Source organism: Oncorhynchus keta, chromosome 16 (genome assembly GCF_023373465.1).
Source record: "Oncorhynchus keta strain PuntledgeMale-10-30-2019 chromosome 16, Oket_V2, whole genome shotgun sequence".
Classification (NCBI taxonomy): Eukaryota; Metazoa; Chordata; class Actinopteri; order Salmoniformes; family Salmonidae; genus Oncorhynchus; species Oncorhynchus keta.
The window spans coordinates 8,617,144-8,641,900 of record NC_068436.1 but is presented as its reverse complement, the minus strand read 5'-3'; the positions used below and the strand labels follow the sequence as shown (position 1 = coordinate 8,641,900).

At 43.7% G+C, this 24,757-nt stretch overlaps 2 protein-coding genes and 1 non-coding gene across 7 annotated transcripts in view; 1 reads left to right on the top strand and 2 right to left on the bottom strand.

Annotated features, from left to right (window-relative positions):
- Window positions 1-24,757, bottom strand: part of LOC118395578 (zinc finger protein 143-like) — a 75,501-nt gene that overhangs the window by 48,625 nt on the left and 2,119 nt on the right. The window contains exons 2-3 of one of the 5 annotated variants that reach the window (XM_052465082.1): window positions 18,120-18,250; window positions 17,774-17,920 (exon numbers count right to left, since the gene is read on the bottom strand). The exons of 1 other annotated variant lie outside the window; for it this stretch is intronic. In XM_052465082.1, the coding sequence (XP_052321042.1) occupies window positions 17,774-17,920; window positions 18,120-18,250 (278 nt within the window). 3 more of the 5 variants (XM_052465083.1, XM_052465077.1, XM_052465081.1) reach the window with 3 other exon arrangements.
- On the top strand, window positions 1,358-1,431 carry trnaa-ugc (transfer RNA alanine (anticodon UGC)). Its single transcript has one exon. It is a non-coding gene; the product is annotated as a tRNA-Ala (tRNA).
- LOC127908078 (zinc finger protein 233-like) lies at window positions 8,960-13,778 on the bottom strand. Its single transcript, XM_052465190.1, has 4 exons — window positions 12,237-13,778; window positions 11,803-11,914; window positions 11,452-11,579; window positions 8,960-10,239 (listed from the first exon to the last, which is right to left on the bottom strand). The coding sequence occupies exons 1-4, from the start codon at window positions 12,324-12,326 to the stop codon at window positions 9,307-9,309; spliced, it is 1,263 nt and encodes a 420-aa protein (XP_052321150.1). The 5' UTR covers window positions 12,327-13,778; the 3' UTR covers window positions 8,960-9,306.

Here is a 24,757-nt window from a genome sequence, read left to right as displayed (position 1 = left end):
GTGAACATACGTTGTATTGATTTCATTTTATGAATGAAGAAAAAATTATAGCAAGGTGCATCACTATTCCGATTGAAGATCTATTACTGTATGTAGGCTATATCTATGTCTCTCTTACCTTGCTCCCCCATTTTTAGTCCACTCAGCAGATCAATGCTCTCTGGTCCATCTTCTATTGTCTCCTCTTTGACCAGCAGCAGATCAGGCTTTCCATCCTCCGTGTCTACTGACTGTAAGAGATACAGAGTGAGAGGATGTTGGATCAAGAAATCTGATATGAGCACCCTTCTATGGAGCATCTTCTGATTGGACAAGAGGGATTGCTATGAGTATTATGCAAACATGTTAGTTGATTATATTAGTTGACCGTCTTTAATGGTTTGATAATTGAAAGGCATGGTCCCACACTTAAGACAAAATTCATCAAGACCTGGGCCGTATCCACAAAGAGTCTCAGAGTAGATGTTCTGATTGAGGATCAAGTCCACGCGTGTCTACATAGCCTTATTCATTATGATCTAAAAGGCAAAACTTATCCTAGATCAGCTCTCCTACCCAGACCTAATACCATCAGACAGTAGTTCAGTGGGCTCACCTCAGTGAGACTGTGTGTGGTCCTGTGCTGCTCAGCTGGTTCCTCTGTGGATTCAGGAGGTGAAGTCTGGTTGTCCTCCATGACCATGGTCCCCTAAAGCAAACACCTCATTTGGCCGCCTTTCGTTCCAGTTTTCTGCTGCCTGTGACTGGAACGAATTGCAAAAATCGCTGAAGTTGGAGACTTTTATCTCCCTCACCAACTTCAAACATCTGCTATCTGAGCAGCTAACCGATCGCTGCAGCTGTACATAGTCTATCGGCAAATAGCCCACCCATTTTTACCTACCTCATCCCCATACTGTTTTTATTTATTTACTTTTCTGCTCTTTTGCACACCATTATCTCTACCTGTACATTACCATCTGATAATTTATCACTCCAGTGTTAATCTGCAAAATTGTAATTATTAGCCTACCTCATGCCTTTTGCACACAATGTATATAGACTCCACTTTTTTCTTCCTCTTGTGTTTTTGACTTGTTAATTGTTTACTCCATGTGTAACTCTGTGTTGTCTGCTCACACTGCTATGCTTTATCTTGGCCAGGTCGCAGTTGCAAATGAGAACTTGTTCTCAACTAGCCTACCTGGTTAAATAAAGGTGAAATAAAAAATAATAAAAAAGTGTTCCCCAGACCCTCCTCACAACCCTCATCCTTCACCAGATGCACCTCTGGACCCTCCTCCTCCTGTGAGAGACAGGTGATACTGATTACACACACTCCCTCAGGTGTGTACAGAGAACACACTTTCAACATGGCATCCCATGTGGCTCAGTTGGTAGAGCATGGTGCTTGCAACGCCAGGGTTGTGGGTTCGATTCCCACGGGGGACCAGTACAAAAAAGGTATGAAAATGTATGCACTCACTACTGTAAGTCGCTCTGGATAAGAGCATCTGCCAAATGGCTACAAAAAAACTGTTTACCCATCCCCACCTTGTTTCAAATCAAGTTGTATTTGATGCTCACTTACAAGTCCTTAACCAACAATGAAAAGTTAAGAAAAATATTTTCCAAGTAAAAAAAGAAAAGAGCAAAAACAAGAGAGGCTTTATACAAGGGGTACTGGTACCAAGTCAAGTCAATGTGCATGGGTACAGGTTTGTCACGGTAAATATGTACTTGTAGGTAGGTGTATATTGACTGCATAAATAATAACCACTGAGTATCAGCAGAATTGTAAAAAGGGGACGGGGTCAATGCAAATAGTCCGAGTAGCCATTTTGATTAGCTGTTCAGCAGGCTTATGGCTTGGGGGTAGAAGCTGTTAAGAAGCATTTTGGACTGAGACTTGGCACTCCGGTACCGCTTGCTGTGTGTTAGCATAGAGAACAGTCTATGACTAGGGTGGCTGGAGTACTTCGAATTTTTTTGGGCCTTCATCTGACGCCGCCTGGTATAGAGGTCCTGGCCCCAGTGATGTACTGGGCCGTACGCAATCCCCTCTGTAGAGAGTTGCAGTTGCCATACCAGGCGGTGATGCAACCAGTTAGGACGCTCTCGATGGTGCAGCTGTAGACATTTTTGGGGATCTGAGGACCCATGCCAAATATTTTCAGTCTCCTGAGGAGGAATAGGTTTTGTTGTGCCCTCTTCACGACGGTCTTGGAATGTTTGGACCATGATAGTTTGTTGATGTGGACACCAAGGAACTTGAAGCTCTCTCCATGACAGCCCAGGTGGATGAGAATAGGGGCATGCTCGAGCCTCCTTTTCCTGTAGTCCAAGATCATGTCCACAATCACTGCCAGGTCTCTGACCTCCCTTTTGAGTCCTATACTGTAGTTACAGAATTACTTAAATGGTTGTTAAACCCATCATGGTGGACAAAAACGTTGTGGGTAAAAACAAGTCAGCAATGATAAGTCAAATCATCTGACAAACCTGACCTAAGGTATTTTGATGTGTACAGTAGCTGCTTTTTAATGTGTGGGTCGTTAAAAATACAAATAAACTTTTATTTAACGAGGCAAGTCCGTTAAGATCAAATTATTATTTACAATGACGACCTACCCCGGCCAAACCCGGACGACACTGGGCCAATTGTGCGCTGCCCTATGGGACTCCCAATCACAGCCGGATGTGATCCAGCCTGGATTCAAACCAGGTACTGCAGTGACGCCTCTTGCACGAAAGAGTCTCAATGAAAGTCTTAGAATGAAAAGTCCCATTTTGTGTTTATTAAAAAATCAAGTGTTAAATACACCATATGAAAACCACACATACACATGTCTCAAGTAAAACACAGCATGAACTTGATGAACTGAATACATATTTATTGGGAAAATTTGTGAACACCATAGAGCACAAACGAAATGAAATACGTTTTAGGCTTATATATATATATATATATATATATAAATAAATAACACGTCTGGATGCAATATTCTACCCAGGAATATTCAACACTGAAATGTGTTACTCTTAAATTTCTGCTGACAACAATGAAAATGAATCTTTGTCTTTAATACAGGGTAACTTTCTATTTATAGAGTGGAATGTTTTTTCTGCTGGTGTATCCTGAGGTAACTCCTCTCTGTGAACCTCTTCCCGCAGTGCGTACAGGCAAACTGCCTTTCTCCCGTGTGGACCTTCAGGTGCATCTTCAGGTGACCAGCCTGGGCAAAGCGCATGTGACACTGGGTACAGCTGAACGGTTTCTCCCCTGTGTGGACCCTCTGGTGCCTTTTCAGGTGGTCCTGGCGGGAGAACCTCTTCTCACACTGGGTACAGCTGAAGGGTTTCTCCCCTGTGTGGACCCTCTGGTGGATCTCCACCTTTTGGAGGCAGCTGAATCCTTTGTGACAGAACATGCAGAGGAACCGTTTCTCTTTAATATTGCCTGATGTGGCTCCCCCTCCCTGAGCCTGGGCTCCAGCCCTGTTGTTTGAGTTCAATACCTGATCGAAAAGGATGTGGCCGTGTGAATCGGAAGGTCCCATCGACGTGGACACCAGGTCGCAATCCATGAGTGCGTGTAAAGGGGAGTGGGTCGTGACATTTGGATTAGTCTCTAAGCTTTCCCTGTAATCTAAGAAATCTCTGCCCTGTGAGTGTCCGTCTCCTTGGTGACTAACTGCATTCCATGTGGGTGGAACATCCCCCTCGACTTTCACAGTCACTTCATCTACCACTATAACCTCCCCTTTCTTATCTAGGCACCCTTCAGAGCATGCACTACTACTGTACTGGTTCCAGTCCCATTTCGACTGATCAGTCGGTTTCTTTAAACCCAAGGGTATGTTGCCAGGGTCCATCTCTGTAGCGTAAGAACAAGACGGATCATCAACTTCAGTGTCTAATGTGTCACCATCTCCACGGGAATTAACCATCTTCTGGATTTGGTGAAATACCGGTAAATACTCTGAGCCGGGAACAGGAGGACAGCCCAGTCTCCTCAGCCCCAGTGTCTCTGGGTCTGACCTGTGGTCAGATCCTGTGTGTACAGTTAAAGTCTTAGTCTCTGACTTGAGGACAGCGTTCGGCATTCCACTGACCTCCGTGATGCTGCATCGGGTCCTGGGCTGTGCCTGGGCAGTGGTGGGGTCATCTGTGGCTACAGGGGGCGCTCCAGCTACTCTAGTCTGGATGTCTTTACTGTGCCATGGGTCCTCCTCTCCTTCAGAGCTCTCCCGCTTGACCCCAGGACCTGCAGCCTCTGCAACTGCAGACTGACACAAGAAGAGGGGGTTATTACCAGTACATGAGTAGAATTTGATAAATATGTTGTAAGGAAGTCTCACAAGCTCCCCTATGGCAGATAAATTAGGATTTAAGCAAGTGAAAGTGGAGGGGAGCCTTTCTGAAATAAATTGACATATTTCATCTACAAAGTAACACATTTTTATGCAACACTATTACACTAACCTCTATCACAATAACTTGCTGGGTTGAGGTTCCACTCCCGTCATCAATAGTGATTGGTTGGTCATCTCTCCATGTATTGTGTCCTGCTGGCTTCACAAAGCTCCTGTGGCCTCCAGTGAGATGTCCTTCACCTGAGAGTGATTGCGGGTTAACTCAGTCCTCAAGACCCCAAGGGGTGCACGTTTTGGGATTTGCCCTAACACTACACAGTACATTCAAATAATCAACTAATCATCAAGCTTTGATCATTGTGTAGTATTAGGGCAAAACCCAAAACATGCACCCCGAGGACTGAGTTTGGGAAACCCTGGGTTAGCTGCAGTTAATGCGCAATGGTATATTATACACCATTGACAGTCTATAATTGGTAAGGATGTAAGGATGCATCAATGCTTTCGTTGACTAAATAATAGGCAATTCAGTAAGTCAATAATTGTTAGAATATGATAGTGTATTTGCACAAGATAGCTAAGTAATCAGGGGAATTATTGCATGCAATCCAAAAACTGACCAAGACCCAATTCTGGGTAACACATCTGAATAAATGTGCATAGGGCAACGGGGCTCCGCAGCCTTCTGCAAAATGTACCTCTTGCCATTCCTCTGTATCGGTCGAGGATCTTGACACTACTGGCGAGGACGCGCTCTCGTGCTGTCCTCTCTGCGCGCTCCCGTGCCACCTTCAGTTCCAGTAGTTTCTTCCGTAATGACCTGTTTTCTTTCTGGCTTTGAGTTATTTCCAAACGAAACACTGCATAGTCGTCGTCTACGAGTTTACAGATCTCTGCCACGGCTGCATTCGCTAGAACCTCCATGATGGAGGCTATTTGAGTGTGAAAAACCATACCGTTAGAGTTAGCCATTGTTAGCAGCTAGCTAGCGTTATCTAGACAACATCTATCAACCAAGTCCGGTTTCTAATGCGAATTAAAAAACTACATGGGTTAAGTATGTGAGGCTGTGCAGTTAAGTCATATTTTGAGTTCCAGGGTGGTAATACACATCTAAATATTAACAATAAAAACGCTAACGTTGAAATTGTTCTTGGTCACTGTTCACTTCCGTCCGTCTTAGTCTTCTATGATATCATGGCGGTCCGCAAACAAACGTTTAAGGTACATGCCGCCACCTACTGTGCTGGAGTGTGCGATCAATCATGGTCAACCTCATTCTGCCCTACTAAGAAAAAATAACTGGGGGGAAAAAATGGCCTTACTATAATATAATAATAAATGCCATTTAGCAGACGCTTTTATCCAAAGCGACTTACAGTCATGTGTGCATACATTCTAAGTATGGGTGGTCCCGGGAATCGAACCCACTACCCTGGCGTTACAAGCGCCATGCTCTACCAACTGAGCTACAGAAACCCTCCCAAGCCATTAAACTGTATCTATATCATGCTGAAACAATCCACCCGTAAAATAATTCAGCATGTCTACAACCATTTCAACAGTAACATCTGTTAACCACAACTATTTTGCCGTATCCACAATAATATTCAGCCTGTCATTTCTGCTTTCCACAACCGGAGTCGTGTTTTAAATTCATAGCTTTAATTGGTAAGGACAACTTTTTTTCAATGCCAAAACGTCCGTTGACAGAGAACATTCATGAGCGCAATATTTCTGAACAGGTCTCGAAAACATGCCAGGACCAGCTCCGACATCAAGTCCACTTACTGTCGTACAGGAGCAGCCTTGGAAGCTCCATCATTCCGCACTGAAGTCCCACCAATCTGTTTTACATCCTCTGCATACGAACCATCATGACTGATTCTGAGCCTCTCTAGCCTCTCGCATCCACCAAATGGGAGGGAGAGGGCGACATCATACAACAAGATAAATAAATCAAAAACCCATCCGACTCCTTCAATCCCAGTCCAAATCACATCTTTACACAGGCTCCGGGGTTTGAAAGCGGAACTTTCACCGACAGGATTACTTGTAATGTCTCTGCTGTAAAATACCGGAGTCCCAAAAAACGTTAAGCAGCACTCAATGATCCCTATTTTCTCAGATGTTCTTTGTTTGCTGCGCTGTGCAGTTTATAACCATTGCAAGTCACCGTTTTTAACATGCATCGTGTAAGGATCTCTCTGTTGGCGAGGAACATTCACAGGTGTCTCTAATCGAACTACCATTGTTTCTTCAACGTTACTACCTTATCTTATATTTTCCACATTGTAGAATAATAGTGAAGACATCAAAACTATGAAACAACACATATGGAATCATATCGTTACCAAAAGCGTTAACCACATCAAAATATATTTGAGATTCTTCAACTAGCCACATTTTGCCTTTGACAGCTTTGCACACTCTTGGCATTCTCTCAATAAGCTTCATGAGGTAGTCACCTGGAATGCATTCCAATTAACAGGTGTGCCTTCTTAAAAGTGCATTTTTGGATGTTCTTTCCTTTCTAATGTGTTTGAGCCAATCAGTTGTGTTGTGACAAGGTAGGGGTGGTATACAGAAGATAGCCCTATTTGGTAAAAGAACAAGTCCATATTATGGCAAGATCAGCTCAAATAAGCAAAGAGAATCATCATTACTCTAAGACACGAAGGTCAGTCAATACAGAAAATGTAAGAACTTTGAAAGTTTCTTCAAGTACAGTCGCAAAAACCAAGCGCTAAGATGAAACTGGCTCTCATGAGGGCACCACAGGAATGGAAGACTAAGTTCATTAGTTACCAGCCTCAGAAATTGTAGTCCAAATAAATGTTTCGCAGAGTTCACGTAACAGACATCTCAATATCAACTGTTCAGAGGATACTGTGAATCAGGCCTTCATGGTCAAATTGCTGCAAAGTAACCACTGCTAAAGGACACCAATAAGAAGAAGAGACTTGCTTGGGCCAAGAAACACGAGCAATGGACATTAGACAAGTGGAAATATTTCCTTTGGTCTGGAGTCCAAATTTGAGATTTTTGGACCCATCCGCCATGTCTTTGTGAGAAGCGGTGTGGGTGAACAGATGATCTCTGCATGTGTATTTCCCACCATAAAGCATGGAGGAGGTGGTGTAATGGCGTGGGGGTGCTTTGCTGGTGACACTGTCAGTGATTTATTTAGAATTCAAGGCACACTTAACCAGCATGGCTACCATAGCATTCTGCAGCAATACACCACCCCATCTGGTTTGGGCTTAGTGGGGCTATCATTTGTTTTTCAACAGGACAATGACCCAAAACACACCTCCGGGCTGTGTAAGAGCTATTTGACCAAGAAGGAGAGTGATGGAGTGCTGCATCAGATGATTTGGCCTCCACAATCACCCGACCTCAACCCAATTGAGATAGTTTGGGATGTGTTGGACCGCAGAGTGAAGGAGAAGCAGCCAACAAGTGCTCAGCATATGTGGGAACTCCTTCCAGACTGTTGGAAAAGCATTCCAGATGAATCTGGTTGAGAGAATGCCAAGAGTGTGCAAAGCTGTCAAGGCAAAGGGTGGCTACTTTGAAGAATCTAAAATATATTTTGATTTGTTATTTTTTTTTTGGTTACTACATGATTCCATAGGTGTTATTTTGATGTCTTCACTATTATTAAGAAAAAAAATCCATGAATGGGTAGGTGTCCAAACTTTTGACTGATAGTGTACTTCAGTCTCTACCTCACACTTCCCATCTGGGTGTTTCCTCACTAACAATAACCCATTTCCCTATCCGCAATGACCCAACCTCAGCCTTGTCAACAGCACCCCACCCCTCATTTCACTCCCCAGATACCCACTGACCTTCCTCACAGAATTCTAGATGAATGGTCCCCCCTTTCTCCCCCCAACAAGATTTAGATGCAAGTGGCTGTTCCACTGGTTGTCATAAGGTGTATGCACCAATTTGTAAGTCGCTCTGGATAAGAGCGTCTGCTAAATGACTTAAATGTAAATGTAAATGTAATGTACCACCATATCTACCTCCTCCCTCTTCAGAGCTGCTTTCGCTACCTTATCCGTTGCCTTATTTCTCCCTACTCCAACATGAGCTGGAACCACAGAAAACCAACCTTAATCTCTTTCTGCCCCACCCTATAAAGTGGCAACAGCTCTATTATCAGGTCTGGGTGTTCCTTTGACTTACTTCCTTCCCTTCTCTCAGCGCAACCAGGCTAGTAGTAGAGTCTGACCACACAATTACCCGTTTAGGCCCCACTTCTTCCTCCCATCCCAATCCCCACACGTCAAACCTCCTATTCATGGTCACTATCTTTCAAGCGGTCGTCACCAGTTTCCACAGTCATAATTATGGCTAAACCCCTATTTCTACAATTTATCTTAACCCCAATGCTAACTTTCTGCCTAACCCTAAAGTTAAATTAGAAAATAAATTTGTTTTCAGGAATTTTTACAATACAGCACTTTCTTTTTACTTTAACTGTGGAACCTAGTGGAAACCCTTTAAAGCTCGGTCCTTGCCCTATAGGTTCGTAGGAAGCCAACGAAACTAAGGTCATGTTTAATTCTTAATGATAAGTTCATTTTATTTGCTTTTTTTTAATCAAAAGGACAACATGATATCTAATTTATTAAAATATTTGATCACCTATTTTTCTGTTGTTGTACATAAATGAACAGATCCCACCTGACTATGCCAAATAATGTGTTTTAAAAAGGGGTTATAAAACATATTGTTATGAATAGAACATAGGCAAAACCAAGTTCAGAGGTGAAATAGTGATACACTTCAATGTCAGTGTTTCGGCTAGCACACCAAAACAACAAGTCTGTATCATGTGAGTGTACCCAGATGCTCAACTAAGGGACCTAGTAATCCCCAAAAGTCTTACCCCCAGTACACTTCACATGATAAATAGAATATTTCAGCTAAAGAATAGCTACAATTTCTCCCCATTGTGGGCACAGCTATGTCTGATGAGGTAACTCAGGAAGGAGAAGCTCTTGTAACATAGTTTGCACTTGAAAGGCCTCTCCTTGGTGTGAATGTTCTGATGCTGTTTCATATATTTAGTCTTAGCAAAGCGCTTCCCACACGTGGGGCAGGCATACGGCTTGTCAGCATCCGTCCTAATGCCCGGCCTTCCACATTGTGACCCAATGACAGAGGAGGTAGAAGCAGGCGCCACCGCCGTCAGGTGGTTAGTCTTTGAGCTCCCTCCTTGACCTCTAGTCATTGTTTGGGTGTTGCTGGGATTGTGTGCTGTGCTATAGGCCAGGTGCTTCTTGTGGTAAACGCCCATCCTGAACCTGTATGCATTGGTGGGGTAACCTTGAGGTAACTGAGGAAAGCTAGACCCAGGCTTTCTATGAACCCAGTCACCAGACATTAAATGAGATCCTGAAGGAGAAGACAGACTTGCTGATAGACTACCACCAGGGGGGTCTCCCACCACTCTCTGTGAAGGCTGAAGTCCAGGGTGACCATCTCTGTTCATCATGGATACTGTGGTGTTTGTATCATAGGAATAGGAGGGTCTATCTCTATCAGCCCCAGGCCCTGCTTCATCCCTGCACTGAGACTGTGAAGAGAAGGGTCTGGGCTGCAGACTGGATCCCTGACTGGAGCCTCTGTCTCTCTGATGACCACCAGGACTGAGGTTGTTCAGTCCACCTGTCCACTGGTTGTGTTCTGTGTGGTGGTGGAGTCTCTGTCTCTTGCATTTGGGTCCGGGTTCCGATTCAGGTAGGAATAGTGACGGCTCCTGATCCATGGTTCTCATCCGGGGCCAGGGTTTGTGACCAGCCGCTTTGGAGGTCCAGTCTCTCCCACCAGTAACACTGGATATCAGCAGGTCTTCATGGACTGCAGACTGCAAACATAAATTGTACAGAAGAGCATGTGAAGGTTTATATAAGACACTTTACTGTACACACAGAAACATGACACAATATTATAAAATGTTAAACACAGTCAAGCCTCTCTAAAAAACTGTGATTCAAGTACCTAACAATATGGAGCCATTGGAATGATTAAAAAAATAACCAAATTCAACAAAATGGCATTAGTCACATCTATTCCACAAAAGGACACGTGACAAGTAGAATAACTTTTCTCACTATGGTAACACTTTACATTTTCTTTCAATTTGATAAAATGTATTTTAGAAAACTCTGGAAAAGGTTCAAAATTACATTATGTAAACATGACACTTTTTAGGACACCAGCCATCAACATATCATCTACTCTCTCTCATCATTCTTAACTCAATTCATCTCATCCAGTTCCCTATGCATCCATAACCAACATAATTAACTGCAAACTAGCTAGTACTACATTACATCTCACTATACTCTATACATGGGCCGTGTGCATTTTCTTTTGGTGTATCATGAGGTAGCTCCTCTCTGAGAACCTCTACCTCCAGTGAGTACAGGTGAACAGCATTTCTCCCCTGAGGACCTTCAGGTGCATCTTCAGCTGGTCCTGACGGGAGAACCTCTTCTCACACTGGGGGCAGTTGAAGGGTATTCTCCCTTGTGTGCATCCTCTGGTGGATCTGCAGGCTTTCACCAGAACGAACACTGGAAGAGCTTCTCTTTGCCACCAGATCTACTGATAGCATTACTACTACTGTCATTTGTCAATAGGCTTGTGTAGCCTTTTAGTGTTGAGGCTCTGGTATTGTCTGAGGTCTGGTTTAACATTAGGAGAGTGTGAGGAGGATGAAGGCCAGGGAGTGACTGTGTTGTTACAGGGTCCATGTTCCAGTTGATAGATCCTATATAAGGCAGGCTGAAGGCAGAACCTGTTAGGGGGTTAACCTGAGGCACCATTAGTCTCTCTGAATCACAACTATAGGAGCAGGACGGAGCATCGCTAGCAGTCTGTGTCTGTTCTCTCCTGTTCTCATACGGACACCTCCCCGTCCCTGCAGACCAAATCTACGCCTCGCCCTGGTCTCAGCCAGTCTGTTGTCATGGATACTAAGTTTGGTTGTTTTGTGTTCGACTGTCTGTTCCTGGTTGTGGTTAACAGTGTTGTACCCCAGCCCATAGTTGAGGATGCTGTACCATCCACTGACCTCCACTATGTCGCCTCTGGTCCTGTCCTGCTCAGTGATGTCGTCCCCTGGGCCCTTGGCTGCACCAGTCTGGGTCTGGGAATCCAAGACGGCTCCCCAGTCTCCTCTGTTAGCCTCCAGCCAATCACCTACAGGAAGAGGTTACAAAATATAATTTTTAACATGGCAGAGAAAAATCTACATATGATGTTTGTGTCAATTACCAGGTCAAGTTCATACATTATAACGTGTGGTTTTGTATGTAAACATAAGTTGTATTGATTTTATGAATTAAGAAATAATAGCCAGGTGCATCACTATTCCCATTAAAGATATATTACTGTATGTAGGCTATATGTATTTCCCTCTTACCTTGCTCCCCCATCTTTAGTCCACTCAGCAGGTCAATGCTCTCTGGTACATCTTCTATGGTCTCCTCTTTGACCAGCAGCAGATCAAGCTTCCCATCCTCCATGTCTACTGACTGTAAGAGATACAGAGTGAGAGGATATTGGATCAAGAAATCTGATAGGAGCATCCTGCTATGGAGCATCTTCTGATGTATTGATATGAGCACGATGCAAACATGATAGTTGATTTGATTACTTGACACTAATGGTTTCATCATTCAAAAGGCATGGTCCCACACTTACGACAAATTGAATCAAGACCTGGGCCCGTAGCCACAAAGAGTCATTGATCTAAAAGGCTAAACTGATCCTAGTTCAGCACTCCTACTCTGAGAGGCTTTGTGGATACGGGCCCTGACCTAATACCATTCAGACAGTAGTTCACAGTGGGCTCACCTCAGTGAGACTGTGTGTGGTCCTGTGCTGTTCAGCTGGTTCCTCTGTGGGTTCAGGAGGAGGTGTAGTCTGGTTGTCCTCCATAACCATAGTCCCCTCAGGGTTTTCCAGACCCTCCTCATACCCCTCCTCCTTCACCAGCAGAACCTCTGTGCTATACTTCCGGCGCCGACAGAGATGGCCGCCTCGCTTCGCGTTCCTAGGAAACTATGCAGTTTTTTTTTTTTACGTGTTATTTCTTACATTAGTACCCCAGGTCATCTTAGGTTTCATTACATACAGTCGAGAAGAACTACTGAATATAAGATCAGCGTCAACTCACCATCAGTACGACCAAGAATATGTTTTTCGCGACGCGGATCCTGTGTTCTGCCTTTCAAACAGGACAACGGAATGGATCCCATGCAGCGACCCAAAAAAACGACTCCGAAAAAGAGGGAAACGAGGCGGTCTTCTGGTCAGACTCCGGAGACGGGCACATCGTGCACCACTCCCTAGCATTCTTCTCGCCAATGTCCAGTCTCTTGACAACAAGGTTGATGAAATCCGAGCAAGGGTAGCATTCCAGAGGGACATCAGAGACTGTAACGTTCTTTGCTTCACGGAAACATGGCTCACTGGAGAGACGCTATCGGAGGCGGTGCAGCCAGTGGGTTTCTCCACGCATCGCGCCGACAGGAACAAACATCTTTCTGGTAAGAAGAGGGGCGGGGGCGTATGCCTTATGGCTAACGAGACATTGTGTGATGAAAGAAACATACAGGAACTCAAATCCTTCTGTTCACCTGTTCACCAGTTAGAATTCATCACAATCAAATGTAGACCGCATTATCTACCAAGAGAATTCTGTTCGATTATAATCACAGCCGTATATATCCCCCCCCAAGCAGACACATCGATGGCTCTGAACGAACTTTATTTGACTCTTTGCAAACTGGAATCCATTTATCCGGTGGTTGCATTCATTGTAGCTGGGGATTTTAACAAGGTTAATCTGAAAACAAGACTCCCTAAATTTTATCAGCATATCGATTGCGCAACCAGGGGTGGAAAAACCTTGGATCATTGTTACTCTAACTTCCATGACGCATATAAGGCCCTGCCCCGCCCCCCTTTTGGAAAAGCTGACCACGACTCCATTTTGTTGATCCCTGCCTACAGACAGAAACTAAAACAAGAGGCTCCCACGCTGAGGTCTGTCCAACGCTGGTCCGACCAAGCTGACTCCACACTCCAAGACTGCTTCCATCACGTGGACTGGGATATGTTTCGTATTGCGTCAGATAACAATATTGACGAATACGCTGATTCGGTGTGCGAGTTCTTTAGAACGTGCGTTGAAGATGTCGTTCCCATAGCAACGATTAAAACATTCCCTAACCAGAAACCGTGGATTGATGGCAGCATTCGCGTGAAACTGAAAGCGCGAACCACTGCTTTTAATCAGGGCAAGGTGACTGGTAACATGAACAAATACAAACAATGCAGCTATTCCCTCCGCAAGGCTAAGTGTCAGTACAGAGACAAAGTAGAATCTCAATTCAACGGCTCAGACACAAGAGGCATGTGGCAGGGTCTACAGTCAATCACGGACTACAAGAAGAAATCCAGCCCAGTCACGGTCCAGGATGTCTTGCTCCCAGGCAGACTAAATAACTTTTTTGCCCGCTTTGAGGACAATACAGTGCCACTGACACGGCCTGCAACGAAAACATGCGGACTCTCCTTCACTGCAGCCGAGGTGTGTAAGACATTTAAACGTGTTAACCCTCGCAAGGCTGCAGGCCCAGACGGCATCCCCAGCCGCGCCCTCAGAGCATGTGCAGACCAGCTGGTCGGTGTGTTTACGGACATATTCAATCAATCCCTATACCAGTCTGCTGTTCCCACATGCTTCAAGAGGGCCACCATTGTTCCTGTTCCCAAAAAAGCTAAGGTAACTGAGCTAAATGACTACCGCCCCGTAGCACTCACTTCCGTCATCATGAAGTGCTTTGAGAGACTAGTCAAGGACCATATCCCCTCCACCCTACCTGACACCCTAGACCCACTCCAATTTGCTTACAGCCCAAATAGGTCCACAGACGATGCAATCTCAACCACACTGCACACTGCCCTAACCCATCTGGACAAGAGGAATACCTATGTGAGAATGCTGTTCATCGACTACAGCTCGGCATTCAACACCATAGTACCCTCCAAGCTCGTCATCAAGCTCGAGACCCTGGGTCTCGACCCCGCCCTGTGCAACTGGGTACTGGACTTCCTGACGGGCCGCCCCCAGGTGGTGAGGGTAGGCAACAACATCTCCTCCCCGCTGATCCTCAACACTGGGGCCCCACAAGGGTGCGTTCTGAGCCCTCTCCTGTACTCCCTGTTCACCCACGACTGCGTGGCCACACACGCCTCCAACTCAATCATCATGTTTGCGGACGACACAACAGTGGTAGGCTTGATTACCAACAACGACGAGACGGCCTACAGGGAGGAGGTGAGGGCCCTCGGAGTGTGGTGTCAGGAAAATAACCTCACACTTCAACGTCAACAAAACTAAGGAGATGATTGTGGACTTCAGGAAACAGCAGAGGGAACACCCCCCTATCCACATCGATGGAACAGTAGTGGAGAGGGTAGCAAGTTTTAAGTTCCTCGGCATACACATCACAGACAAACTGAATTGGTCCACTCACACAGACAGCATCGTGAAGAAGGCGCAGCAGCGCCTCTTCAACCTCAGGAGGCTGAAGAAATTCGGCTTGTCACCAAAAGCACTCACAAACTTCTACAGATGCACAATCGAGAGCATCCTGGCGGGCTGTATCACCGCCTGGTACGGCAACTGCTCCGCCCTCAACCGTAAGGCTCTCCAGAGGGTAGTGAGGTCTGCACAACGCATCACCGGGGGCAAACTACCTGCCCTCCAGGACACCTACACCACCCGATGTTACAGGAAGGCCATAAAGATCATCAAGGAGATCAACCACCCGAGCCACTGCCTGTTCACCCTGCTATCATCCAGAAGGCGAGGTCAGTACAGGTGCATCAAAGCTGGGACCAAGAGACTGAAAAACAGCTTCTATCTCAAGGCCATCAGACTGTTAAACAGCCACCACTAACATTGAGTGGCTGCTGCCAACACACTGACACTGACTCAACTACAGCCACTTTAATAATGGGAATTGATGGGAAATGTAAATATATCACTAGCCACTTTAAACAATGCTACCTTATATAATGTTACTTACCCTACATTATTCATCTCATATGCATACGTATATACTGTACTCTATATCATCGACTGCATCCTTATGTAATACATGTATCACTCGCCACTTTAACTATGCCACTTTGTTTACTTGGTCTACATACTCATCTCATATGTATATACTGTACTCGATACCATCTACTGTATCTTGCCTATGCTGCTCTGTACCATCACTCATTCATATATCCTTATGTACATATTCTTTGTCCCCTTACACTGTGTATAAGACAGTAGTTTTGGAATTGTTAGTTAGATTACTTGTTGGTTATTACTGCATTGTCGGAACTAGAAGCACAAGCATTTCGCTACACTCGCATTAACATCTGCTAACCATGTGTATGTGACAAATAACATTTGATTTGATTTGATTTGGACCCTCCTCCTCCTGGAAGAGACGGGTGATACAGACATACACTCCCTCAGGTACGTAAACACAGGTAATGAAAACACTTTCAACGTGGAGTGTTTACCCATCCCCACTACATTTGAGTCCTTTACTGTAGCTACAGAATGATTTCACTGTTGTTAAACCCATCATGGTGGACATACATAGAAATATGTTGTGGGTAAAAATAAGTCCCCTATGATAAGTCAAGACAAACCTGACTATTTTGACATGTACAGTAGGTGTTTGTGTGTAGGTAGGTATATTTAGTAAGTGTATAATGTTTATAAAGCGCTATCAGAATATGCAGAATAGCGTGATATTAGATGTGATGTGTACTAACGAGAGTCTCAATGAAAGTCTTAGAATGAAAAGTCCCATTTAGGTGTTTATTGAACATAAACAAGTTTTAAACACACCAGATGAAAACCACACGTCTCAACTGAAAAACTGCATTTTCTCATTAAAAATATCTTGGGGGGAAAGAATAGAGTAGCTGAATGAAAGTAATAAAATAGGCATTTATGAACATCATATCCTACAACAGTGTTTCCCAACTCAAGTCCCCCAACAGAACCCATTTTTATTGTCGCACTGGACAATGAGGTGTGTTCGTCCACGGCTACAACGAAAATGTGTACTTTTGGGAGACTTGAGGACTGGAGTTAGTAAACACTGGCCTATACAGTACAAACACTATATGTAATAGACTTTAGGCTTATATATCCTACAATGTCTGGGCCTTGCACTTCAACACTCTCAGTTGTTATGGAAATTGACCCGCTGATTACTTTTTGCATCTACATCATCTCGCTGAGTCTATCTAAGCCTCAGAAGCTATCGAGTGAAATGGTTACTTTGTTATAGAGTGGAATGGTTTTTCTGCTGGTGTATGCTGAGGCATCTCCTCTCTGAGAACCTCTTCCTGCAGTGCATACAGGCGAACGGTTTCTCTCCCGTGTGGACCCTCTGGTGCCTCTTCAGGTGACCAGCCTGGGTGAAGCGCATGTGACACTGGGTACAGCTGAAGGGTTTCTCCCCTGTGTGGACTCTCTGATGCCTCTTCAGGGCGCTAGACTGGGTGAAGCGCATGTGACACTGGGTACAGCTGTAGGGTTTCACCCCTGTGTGGACCCTCTGGTGGATCTCCACATTCTGGGAGCAGCTGAATCCTTTGTTACAAAACATGCAGAGGAACCGTTTCTCTCTACTATATCCTGATGTGGCTCCCCCTCCCTGAGTCTGGGCTGTAGCCCTGTCGTTTGAGTTCAATACCTGATCGAAAAGGACGCGGCCGTGTGACTCGGAAGGCCCCATTGACGTGGACACTGGGTCACGATCCCTGAACGCGGGTAAAGAGGAGTGGGTTGGAACATTTAGATTTGTCTCTAAGCTTTCCCTGTAGTCTAAGAAGTCACTGGTGCTGCCCTGAGAGTGTCCTCCTAAGTGAGTCTTATCTACATTCCATGTCAGAGGAGCGTCGCCCTCCACTTTCACAGTGACCTCATTTACAACCAGACACTCTCCTTTCTTATCGAGGCACCCTTCAGAGTATAGATTACTACTGTACCGGTTCCAGTCCCCTCTAGACAGATCAGTCTGTCTCTCTAAACTCAAGGGCATGTTGCCAGAGTCTATCTCTGTAGCGTAAGAACAAGACGGATCATTGCCTTCAGTGTCTAACGAGTCACCATCACCAAGGGAATGAACAGTCCTCTGGTGAAATACCGGTAAATACTCTGAGCCAGGAGGACAGCCCAGTCTCCTCAGACAAAGTCTCTCTGGGTCTGATCTGTCGTCAGATCCTGTGTGTAAGAGGCTGTGTGTTACAGTTAAAGTCTCAGTGTCTGTCTCGGACTTGAGGACGGCGTTCGGCGTTCCACTGACCTCCGTGATGCTGCGTCGGGTCCTGGGCTGCGGTGCGGTGGCAGTGAGGTCCTCCGTGGCTTCAGGCGGTGCTGCAGTCTGGAGGTCCTCCTCTCCTACAGACCTCTCCTGCTTGACCCCAGGACCTGCAGCCTCTATATCTGCAGCCTGACACAAGAAGTGAGGTTATTATTACCGGTGTCCAGTTGAATTGTATAACAATGTCATAGGGAAGTCTCACAAGCTCCCTTATGGCAGATAAATACGGATGTACATGTAAGCAAGTGAATAGCTGAGGGGAGCCTTTTTGAAATAAAGTGGCCACGTTTGATGTACTGTAATTTTGATGTAATACTATTACACTAACCTCTATCACAATAATGTGCTCGGTTGAGGTGCCACTCCCCTCATCAACAGTGATTGGTTGGTCATCTCTCCATGTATTGTGTCCCGCTGGCTTCACAAAGCTCCTGTGGCCTCCAGTGAGATGTCCTTCACCTGAGACAGTGATTGAGGGAAAGAGGTACGTACTGGTTAGGTACGGTCAACCCTATATTGTACACTTTTGACATTGTCTACAATTGGTAAGGATGTAAAGTAACACTTCTCATAACTTCATGATATACTATTTATAGATTGATATGTTTCATGCATCACATTGTTTTCCTTGAGTAAATCAATTATCTGGTTAGAATATGATAGTGCGTCTTTGACAGCTAAATAATCAGTGGAATTATTTCATACTATCCAGAAACTGACCAAGACCCAATTCTGGTTAACACATCTAAAGTTACACATGCTGAGGAGAACAGGGCTATAGGCCCCACAGCCTCTGTCATATAGTCCAATCAATATGTGCCAAACTTTAGGTGATTATGTTCACTTTTTCATAAAAGCATGTAACTTGGTACACTTTGGGGCCCTGAATATGTTCAGATATGGAGCCATCGCAAAAACGACAATTTGTCATTCAGCCGCAACTAAATGTATTTTGCGTCATATCTTCTGAATCAAACATGATAAACACAGAAAAGGTGACGTCAACACCTATGTTTTGATGGTCAACGATTACAATGACGCCCAGTACAACATCATAAATAGTTCAGTTTATTATCTAATGGAGGATTACCATGGTAAGCCATGGGAAGAAATCCACTGAAAATCTCAGATTCTGACAACATACACAATATAATATTTCCGTGGCATACAGAGCCATAGTTGTCTGCTGCAGTGTTCTTGCCTCTGGTTGTGAATGTGGATACTGTGTGACCCCTGTGAATTCACGGGAAAACAAGAAGATCCTTTGATTTGTCTGGGCCCAGGGATTTCATGGGCACGTAAGCATCTCAATTGCTTGGCGGTTCCAAATGCCACCCACCACTCAAATTATTACTTCAGAATATAACATTTCCATTTAGGAGCACTTCACAATTCTCCTTAAAGATTGCACTAACATTAAAGATATCAATCAAGTTCATATTGAGACGTTCAAGAAGAACGAAACAGAACATTTGAAAATCTCCCAACAAATTCTGCTTTGTATTTGTTGATTGACGTCCAGCCCCAGACTCATTTATATAGCCCTTTTCACAACAACTACTGTCAGAGTGCTTCACAACAGCCTGACACAATGTGGCAAGAGGAGAAAAAAGTTAAGATGGAAGGAACTTCCTTTAGATGTACCGGGTTGAAGGTTGGAGTGCAAGTGTCCATCTAGGTCAAACCAGTTGTCAATTTAGACGAGAGTATACAGTATGTGTCCATTTATACAGTTGTTAATTTAGGCAAGATTCATGGCATGGATGACGCACTTACTCAATCCACTTCCTCCTCACTGGGACATAAGCCCAGAATGAGTCAAAACTGGGCATTCTGAGAATGTCTCTTGAAGTGTTGTGTGAAATTTTGGCAACTGGTCTTCTTGTATAACGTACTGTTGTGTATTTTATTCGGGGCCAGAAGATGCAGCAGATTCTCGAGACAACCACTGCTGAAAGACTACATCCGTTTTCAAGTGGTTCTTGACAACATGGGAACATTCCAAACCATACAACAGAACAGATTTGACATTGCTGTTGTATTATAGGTGGACATTTGTTTTGAGGCAGTTCTGCTCAGACCTACAAATGTGATGAGTTGGACAAATGCACAATGAGAGGTTGTCTAGACCAGTGTTTCCCAACCCTATTCCTTGAGTACCCCAACAGTACACATTTGTTTTGTAACCCTGGACAAGCCACCTGATTCAAGTTGTCAACTGTTATATAAATAATCCAATGTCAAGCATTACTAGCAGACCAACGCTCTGGTTAAACCGGGTGCCCTCAGATAACTCTGGGCGCAGTGCCCTCAGTCAAGTCTAGAGCCTGTGTGCAATAACATAACTATCCTTGCACAAAACAGTTCAAGGGAAGGACACACAGCTGCCATCACGCAAATATACTCCCCTGTAAAACTACAAAGAGCATCCTGCAACACTAACGAGTTTAGAGTGGCAAACTATCTCATTGACATTGAACCTTCATGCACTCCTGCAAAAACAGGAAACACCTGCGCCTAAAGCAGACACTGCCAGTTTCCCCTATCTTACGTTCCTTGACACACAAACATCTCATGAAGCAACGCACACTCACACTCCACCCCCTACTGGTCGGATGACGTGAGCAGAGGACTCTACTATGCACCAATGGGGCGCTTGCTCTGGCTAGAGCAGGCCCGCCTCCAACTCTTCAGGACCAGTCAGAAGACCAACATGACGAGACTCCACCTACATTATTCTGTGTATACATTCTGTTGTAAACTCTGGCGAGGCAGCCTAATTATTCTGACTCTTCACAGAGTCGCATTGCTTAGGTCCGTGCACGATAAACGGCAGGACAAGATATCTTTGACTCAATAAACTGCCTTTATGATACACCTGATTCCACTCTGTCCAGCGTCGTTGTTTTGCATTCCCTCTCCAGTATGAAACACCAACACAACTAATCATCAAGCCCTAAAATGAGCTGAATGTGTGTTTGTCCAGGGCAACTACAACTAAAAGTTAAACAGATTATAGTACTAATTTTCAAATGGCTTCTTTTTTCACTTAAATTAACTAGGCTACTTTTCACTTTGCTAGTCAGAAAAAAAGTTGCCGAGCCCTCTCCCGCTAGAATAAACTATATGCAACTTCTAGCTTTCTATTAATTGGACACGCACCTGTCAGTCAAAGTAAGCAATGACAAGGAAACACTGCTGGTTTGACAGTCTGCTGTCTGTCCCTCCTTCCGGTTCCTGAGTCTGGGTTGCGTGCGCTGTTGTTGCAGTCAGAGCCGAAGTGAGAGGATTTACTCCTTCCAAAATCTTTCCGCTTAAGATGAGCCCTTTTTTGTATGGAGATCGATGAGTGTCGAATTATATGAGGCTTATTTGATCGATTAGAAGTTTCGTAATGTTTAGTCTGTTACAAAATGTACTGATAAGTGGATGCTCATGGCATTCCGGCAACTTTGACGAAAAACAACTTCATTATGCCTGTTGGTCACACGTATCTGCCCTCTCATTGGCTGGAATGGTCCCACCTGACCTCGCCTACCTTCCATCATTGAGGACATGTATTTCCATTATTAGAGCGACCACTCAAATATCTTGTCAATGTAATAGATCATCTTTGACGTAGTCCAATTTCTTTACACGAAGGGAGAGAGCGTGATGCTCCTTCCTCGTCGCTGTGAGTGAATTTGCACGTCCCATACGTGGTAACGATGAGTCGAGATCCACTTAATCTATTGTTTTCTGGCACATTTAAAAAAAAAAAAATTATATAACTAAAACAACGTCTTTTTGTCCATGATATCGCATCTGGACAAAAACTAAAGATCGTGTTCGTATTGTCGATATGAAGTCCATCAGTACATGCCAGACAGTGACGTTAAACAATTTTTAAATGTTTACATTTATAATATTTTTGACCAGAGTGAGGCTCTCTCTCTGATTATTCCTGTAGTGAGGAGGATTCTTCATTGAATGTTTTCATATTTTATCTGCAAATAATCACCAAAATGCCTACCAGTATGCAAATTAGGGAGCCATATGAACGGCTCTGACCGATACGATTCGGTAAGCTACTGACAAGCCAGAATTTAATTGAGCATCTGTTCTGTTTATTTTAGGGACCCATTTTGTAATTTAAAAAAAAGTGCCCATCACACAATTTGTTTGATTTTAAATGTAACCTTTAATTTAAGATAATTTGGGCTATTTACTTCATTGGCTGACTACTTTTTCTATTTTGGCTGGCTACTCCATGTGCTTGTGGAAAACACTGCTAGAGATTTTCCAGCTGGGAGAAGAGGGTCCACTCCATATTTCTGGATTTGTATGATGTGGTTTTGGTCATGATCCGGTCAAGGGTAATAAGGAATAGAATAGGAGATGAGAGTGAGCTCTGTCTCACTCCAAACTGCACAGGAAATGGCTGTAGAAAGTCTACACCTCATGGATTTCATCACATTTTGTGTTACAAAGTGGGATTCAAATTGGTTTGACTTTTTTTGGGGTCAACAATCTACACAATACTTTTTTTAAATGAATGAAAAATAAACACTAATATACCTTGATTAGATAATTATTCCTCCCGAGTCAGCTGTGGGTCTTCTTTAGTTTGCACACCTGTATTGTACAATATTTGTTCATTCTTCTTACTTTCATATATCTTTTTTAATCATGCTCAGTCTTGCCATAGATTTTCAAGCAGATTTAAGTCATTCACTATTCTCGGTAAGCAACTCCCATGTAGATTTGGCATTCTGTTTTTGGTTATTGTCCTGCAGAAAGGTGAATTCCTCTCCCAGTGTCTGGTCTTTGCCGATGTCAAGCATACCCATACTATGATGCAGCCACCACAATGCTTGAAAATAAGGAGGCAATTACTCAGTGATGTGTTGTTGGATTTGCCCCAAACATAAGGCTATGCAATTAGGCCTAAAAGTGCATTCCTTTGCAGTATTACTTTAGTGCCTTGTTGCATGTTTATAAATATTTTTATTCTGTATATTTCTATTCTTTCTCATTATTTAGGTCATTATTGTGGTCACTACAATGTTGATCCATCCTGTTCTCCAATCATAGCCATTTAACTCAGTAGCTGTTTTTTTTAAAAATCACCAATGGCTTCATGGTGACATCTCAAAGCAGTTTTCTTTCTGTCCTGCAGCTCAGGTCAGAAGGATGACTGCACCTTTGTCTGGAGGATTTAATATATAATCCACAGCCTACATTATTAACTTGACCATGCTTAATTAAGGACATATTCAATGTCTGATTTGTCATTGTTACCCATCTACCAATCCCTGCCCTCCTTTATGAGGCTTTCGAAAAGCTACCTGGTCTTTGTAGTTGAATCTGTGCTTGAAAGTCAATGCTTGACTGAGGGACCTTACATATGTTGTATGTTTATTTGTACTATTTTCTACATTGTAGAATAACAGTGAAGACATCAAAACTATGAAATAACACATGGAATCGTGTAGTAACCAAAAAGGTGTTAAACAAATCAAAATATATTTTATATTCTTTGAAGTCGCCCGACTTTGCCTTTCACAGCTTTGCACACTCCCGGCATTCTCTCAACCAGCATCAGGTAGTCACCTGGAATGCATTTCAATTAACAGGTGTGCCTTGTTAATTTGTGGAGTTTCTTTACACCTTAAGTTTGAGCCAATAAGTTTTTCTGTGATAAGGTAGGGGTGGTATACAGAAGATGGTCTTTTACCAAATAGGTCCATATTATGCCAAGAACAGCTCAAATAAACAAAGAGAAAGGACAGTCCATTATTACTTTAAGACATGAAGGTCAGTCAAACCGGATATTTTCAATAACTTTGACATTTCTTCAATCCATCCCATCTGGTTTGCGCTTAGTGGGACTATCATTTGTTTTTCAACAGGACAATGATCCAAAACACACCTACAGGCTGTGTAAGAGCTATTTGCCCAAGGAGGAGAGTGATGGAGTGCTGCATCAGATGATCTGGCCTCCACAATCACCCGACCTCAACCCAATTAAGATGGTTTGGGATGAGTTGGACAGTTGAATGAAGGAAAAGCATCCAACAAGTGATCAGCATATGTGGACCATTGGAAAAGCATTTCTCATGAAGCTGGTTGAGAGAAAGCCAAGAGTGTGCAAAAGTTCTCATCAAAGGGTGGCTACTTTGAAGAATATAAAATATAATTTATTTGTTTAACACTTTTTTGGTTACTACATGATTCCATATGTGTTGTTTCATAGTTGAGGTCCTCGCCATTATTCTAGAAAATAGTCTAAATAAAAACCCTTGAATGAGCAGGTATCCAAACTTTTGGCTGGTACTGTGTGTGTATATATATAAACTCAGGAAAAAAATACACATCCCTTTTTCAGGACCCTGTCTTTCAAAGATAATTAGTAAAAATCTAAATAACTTCACTGTAAAGGGTTTTAACACTCTTTCCCATGCTTGTTCAATTAACGACCATGCACCTGTGGAATGGTCGTTAAGACACTAACAGTTTACAGATGGAATAGCAAAAATTAGGTTTGAGGTCGTGCATGGCATCCTTGTAGTCATTGACCATCAAAACATAAGGGTGGGTATACATCAACTTTTCTGTAGTATTATGTTTGATATTGTAGATGACACAAAACACATTATTTGGTTATGGCGGAATGGAAAAAAAGCCTCCATGTTGAGTTTATTTTTATTCTTTTTACGATGGTTGCATATGTGTTCAGGGCCACAAACCGTACTTCTGTGCCAACGGTGTGTTTGTAAAGCTCTGGCCGAGGAGCTGGGTTCATCAGAGCGTTCTGACCTCACAACTGCAGTCAAGCACCTAATCTAACTGTCTAAAGTTGGCTAGTTACTTCCAGACACGAGAGAACACCTCACTCTGACCATTTTACTCGCCCTATCAGAGCTGGCTCTTTTCATGTTATGTTTAGCGTTGGTGACAAACTGCGCTCGCAACAATTTAATTACG

Excerpts from the sequence above, each read along its gene's own strand:
- LOC127908078 (XM_052465190.1), bottom strand. The coding sequence starts at position 12,326 with ATGGTTATGGAGGACAACCAGACTACACCTCCTCCTGAACCCACAGAG. Across the intron at positions 11,915-12,236 it reads CCACACACAGTCTCACTGAG|TCAGTAGACATGGAGGATGG; the intron begins GTGAGCCCACTG and ends TATCTCTTACAG. Across the intron at positions 10,240-11,451 it reads CCAGAGGCGACATAGTGGAG|TCTGCAGTCCATGAAGACCT; the intron begins GTCAGTGGATGG and ends TTATGTTTGCAG.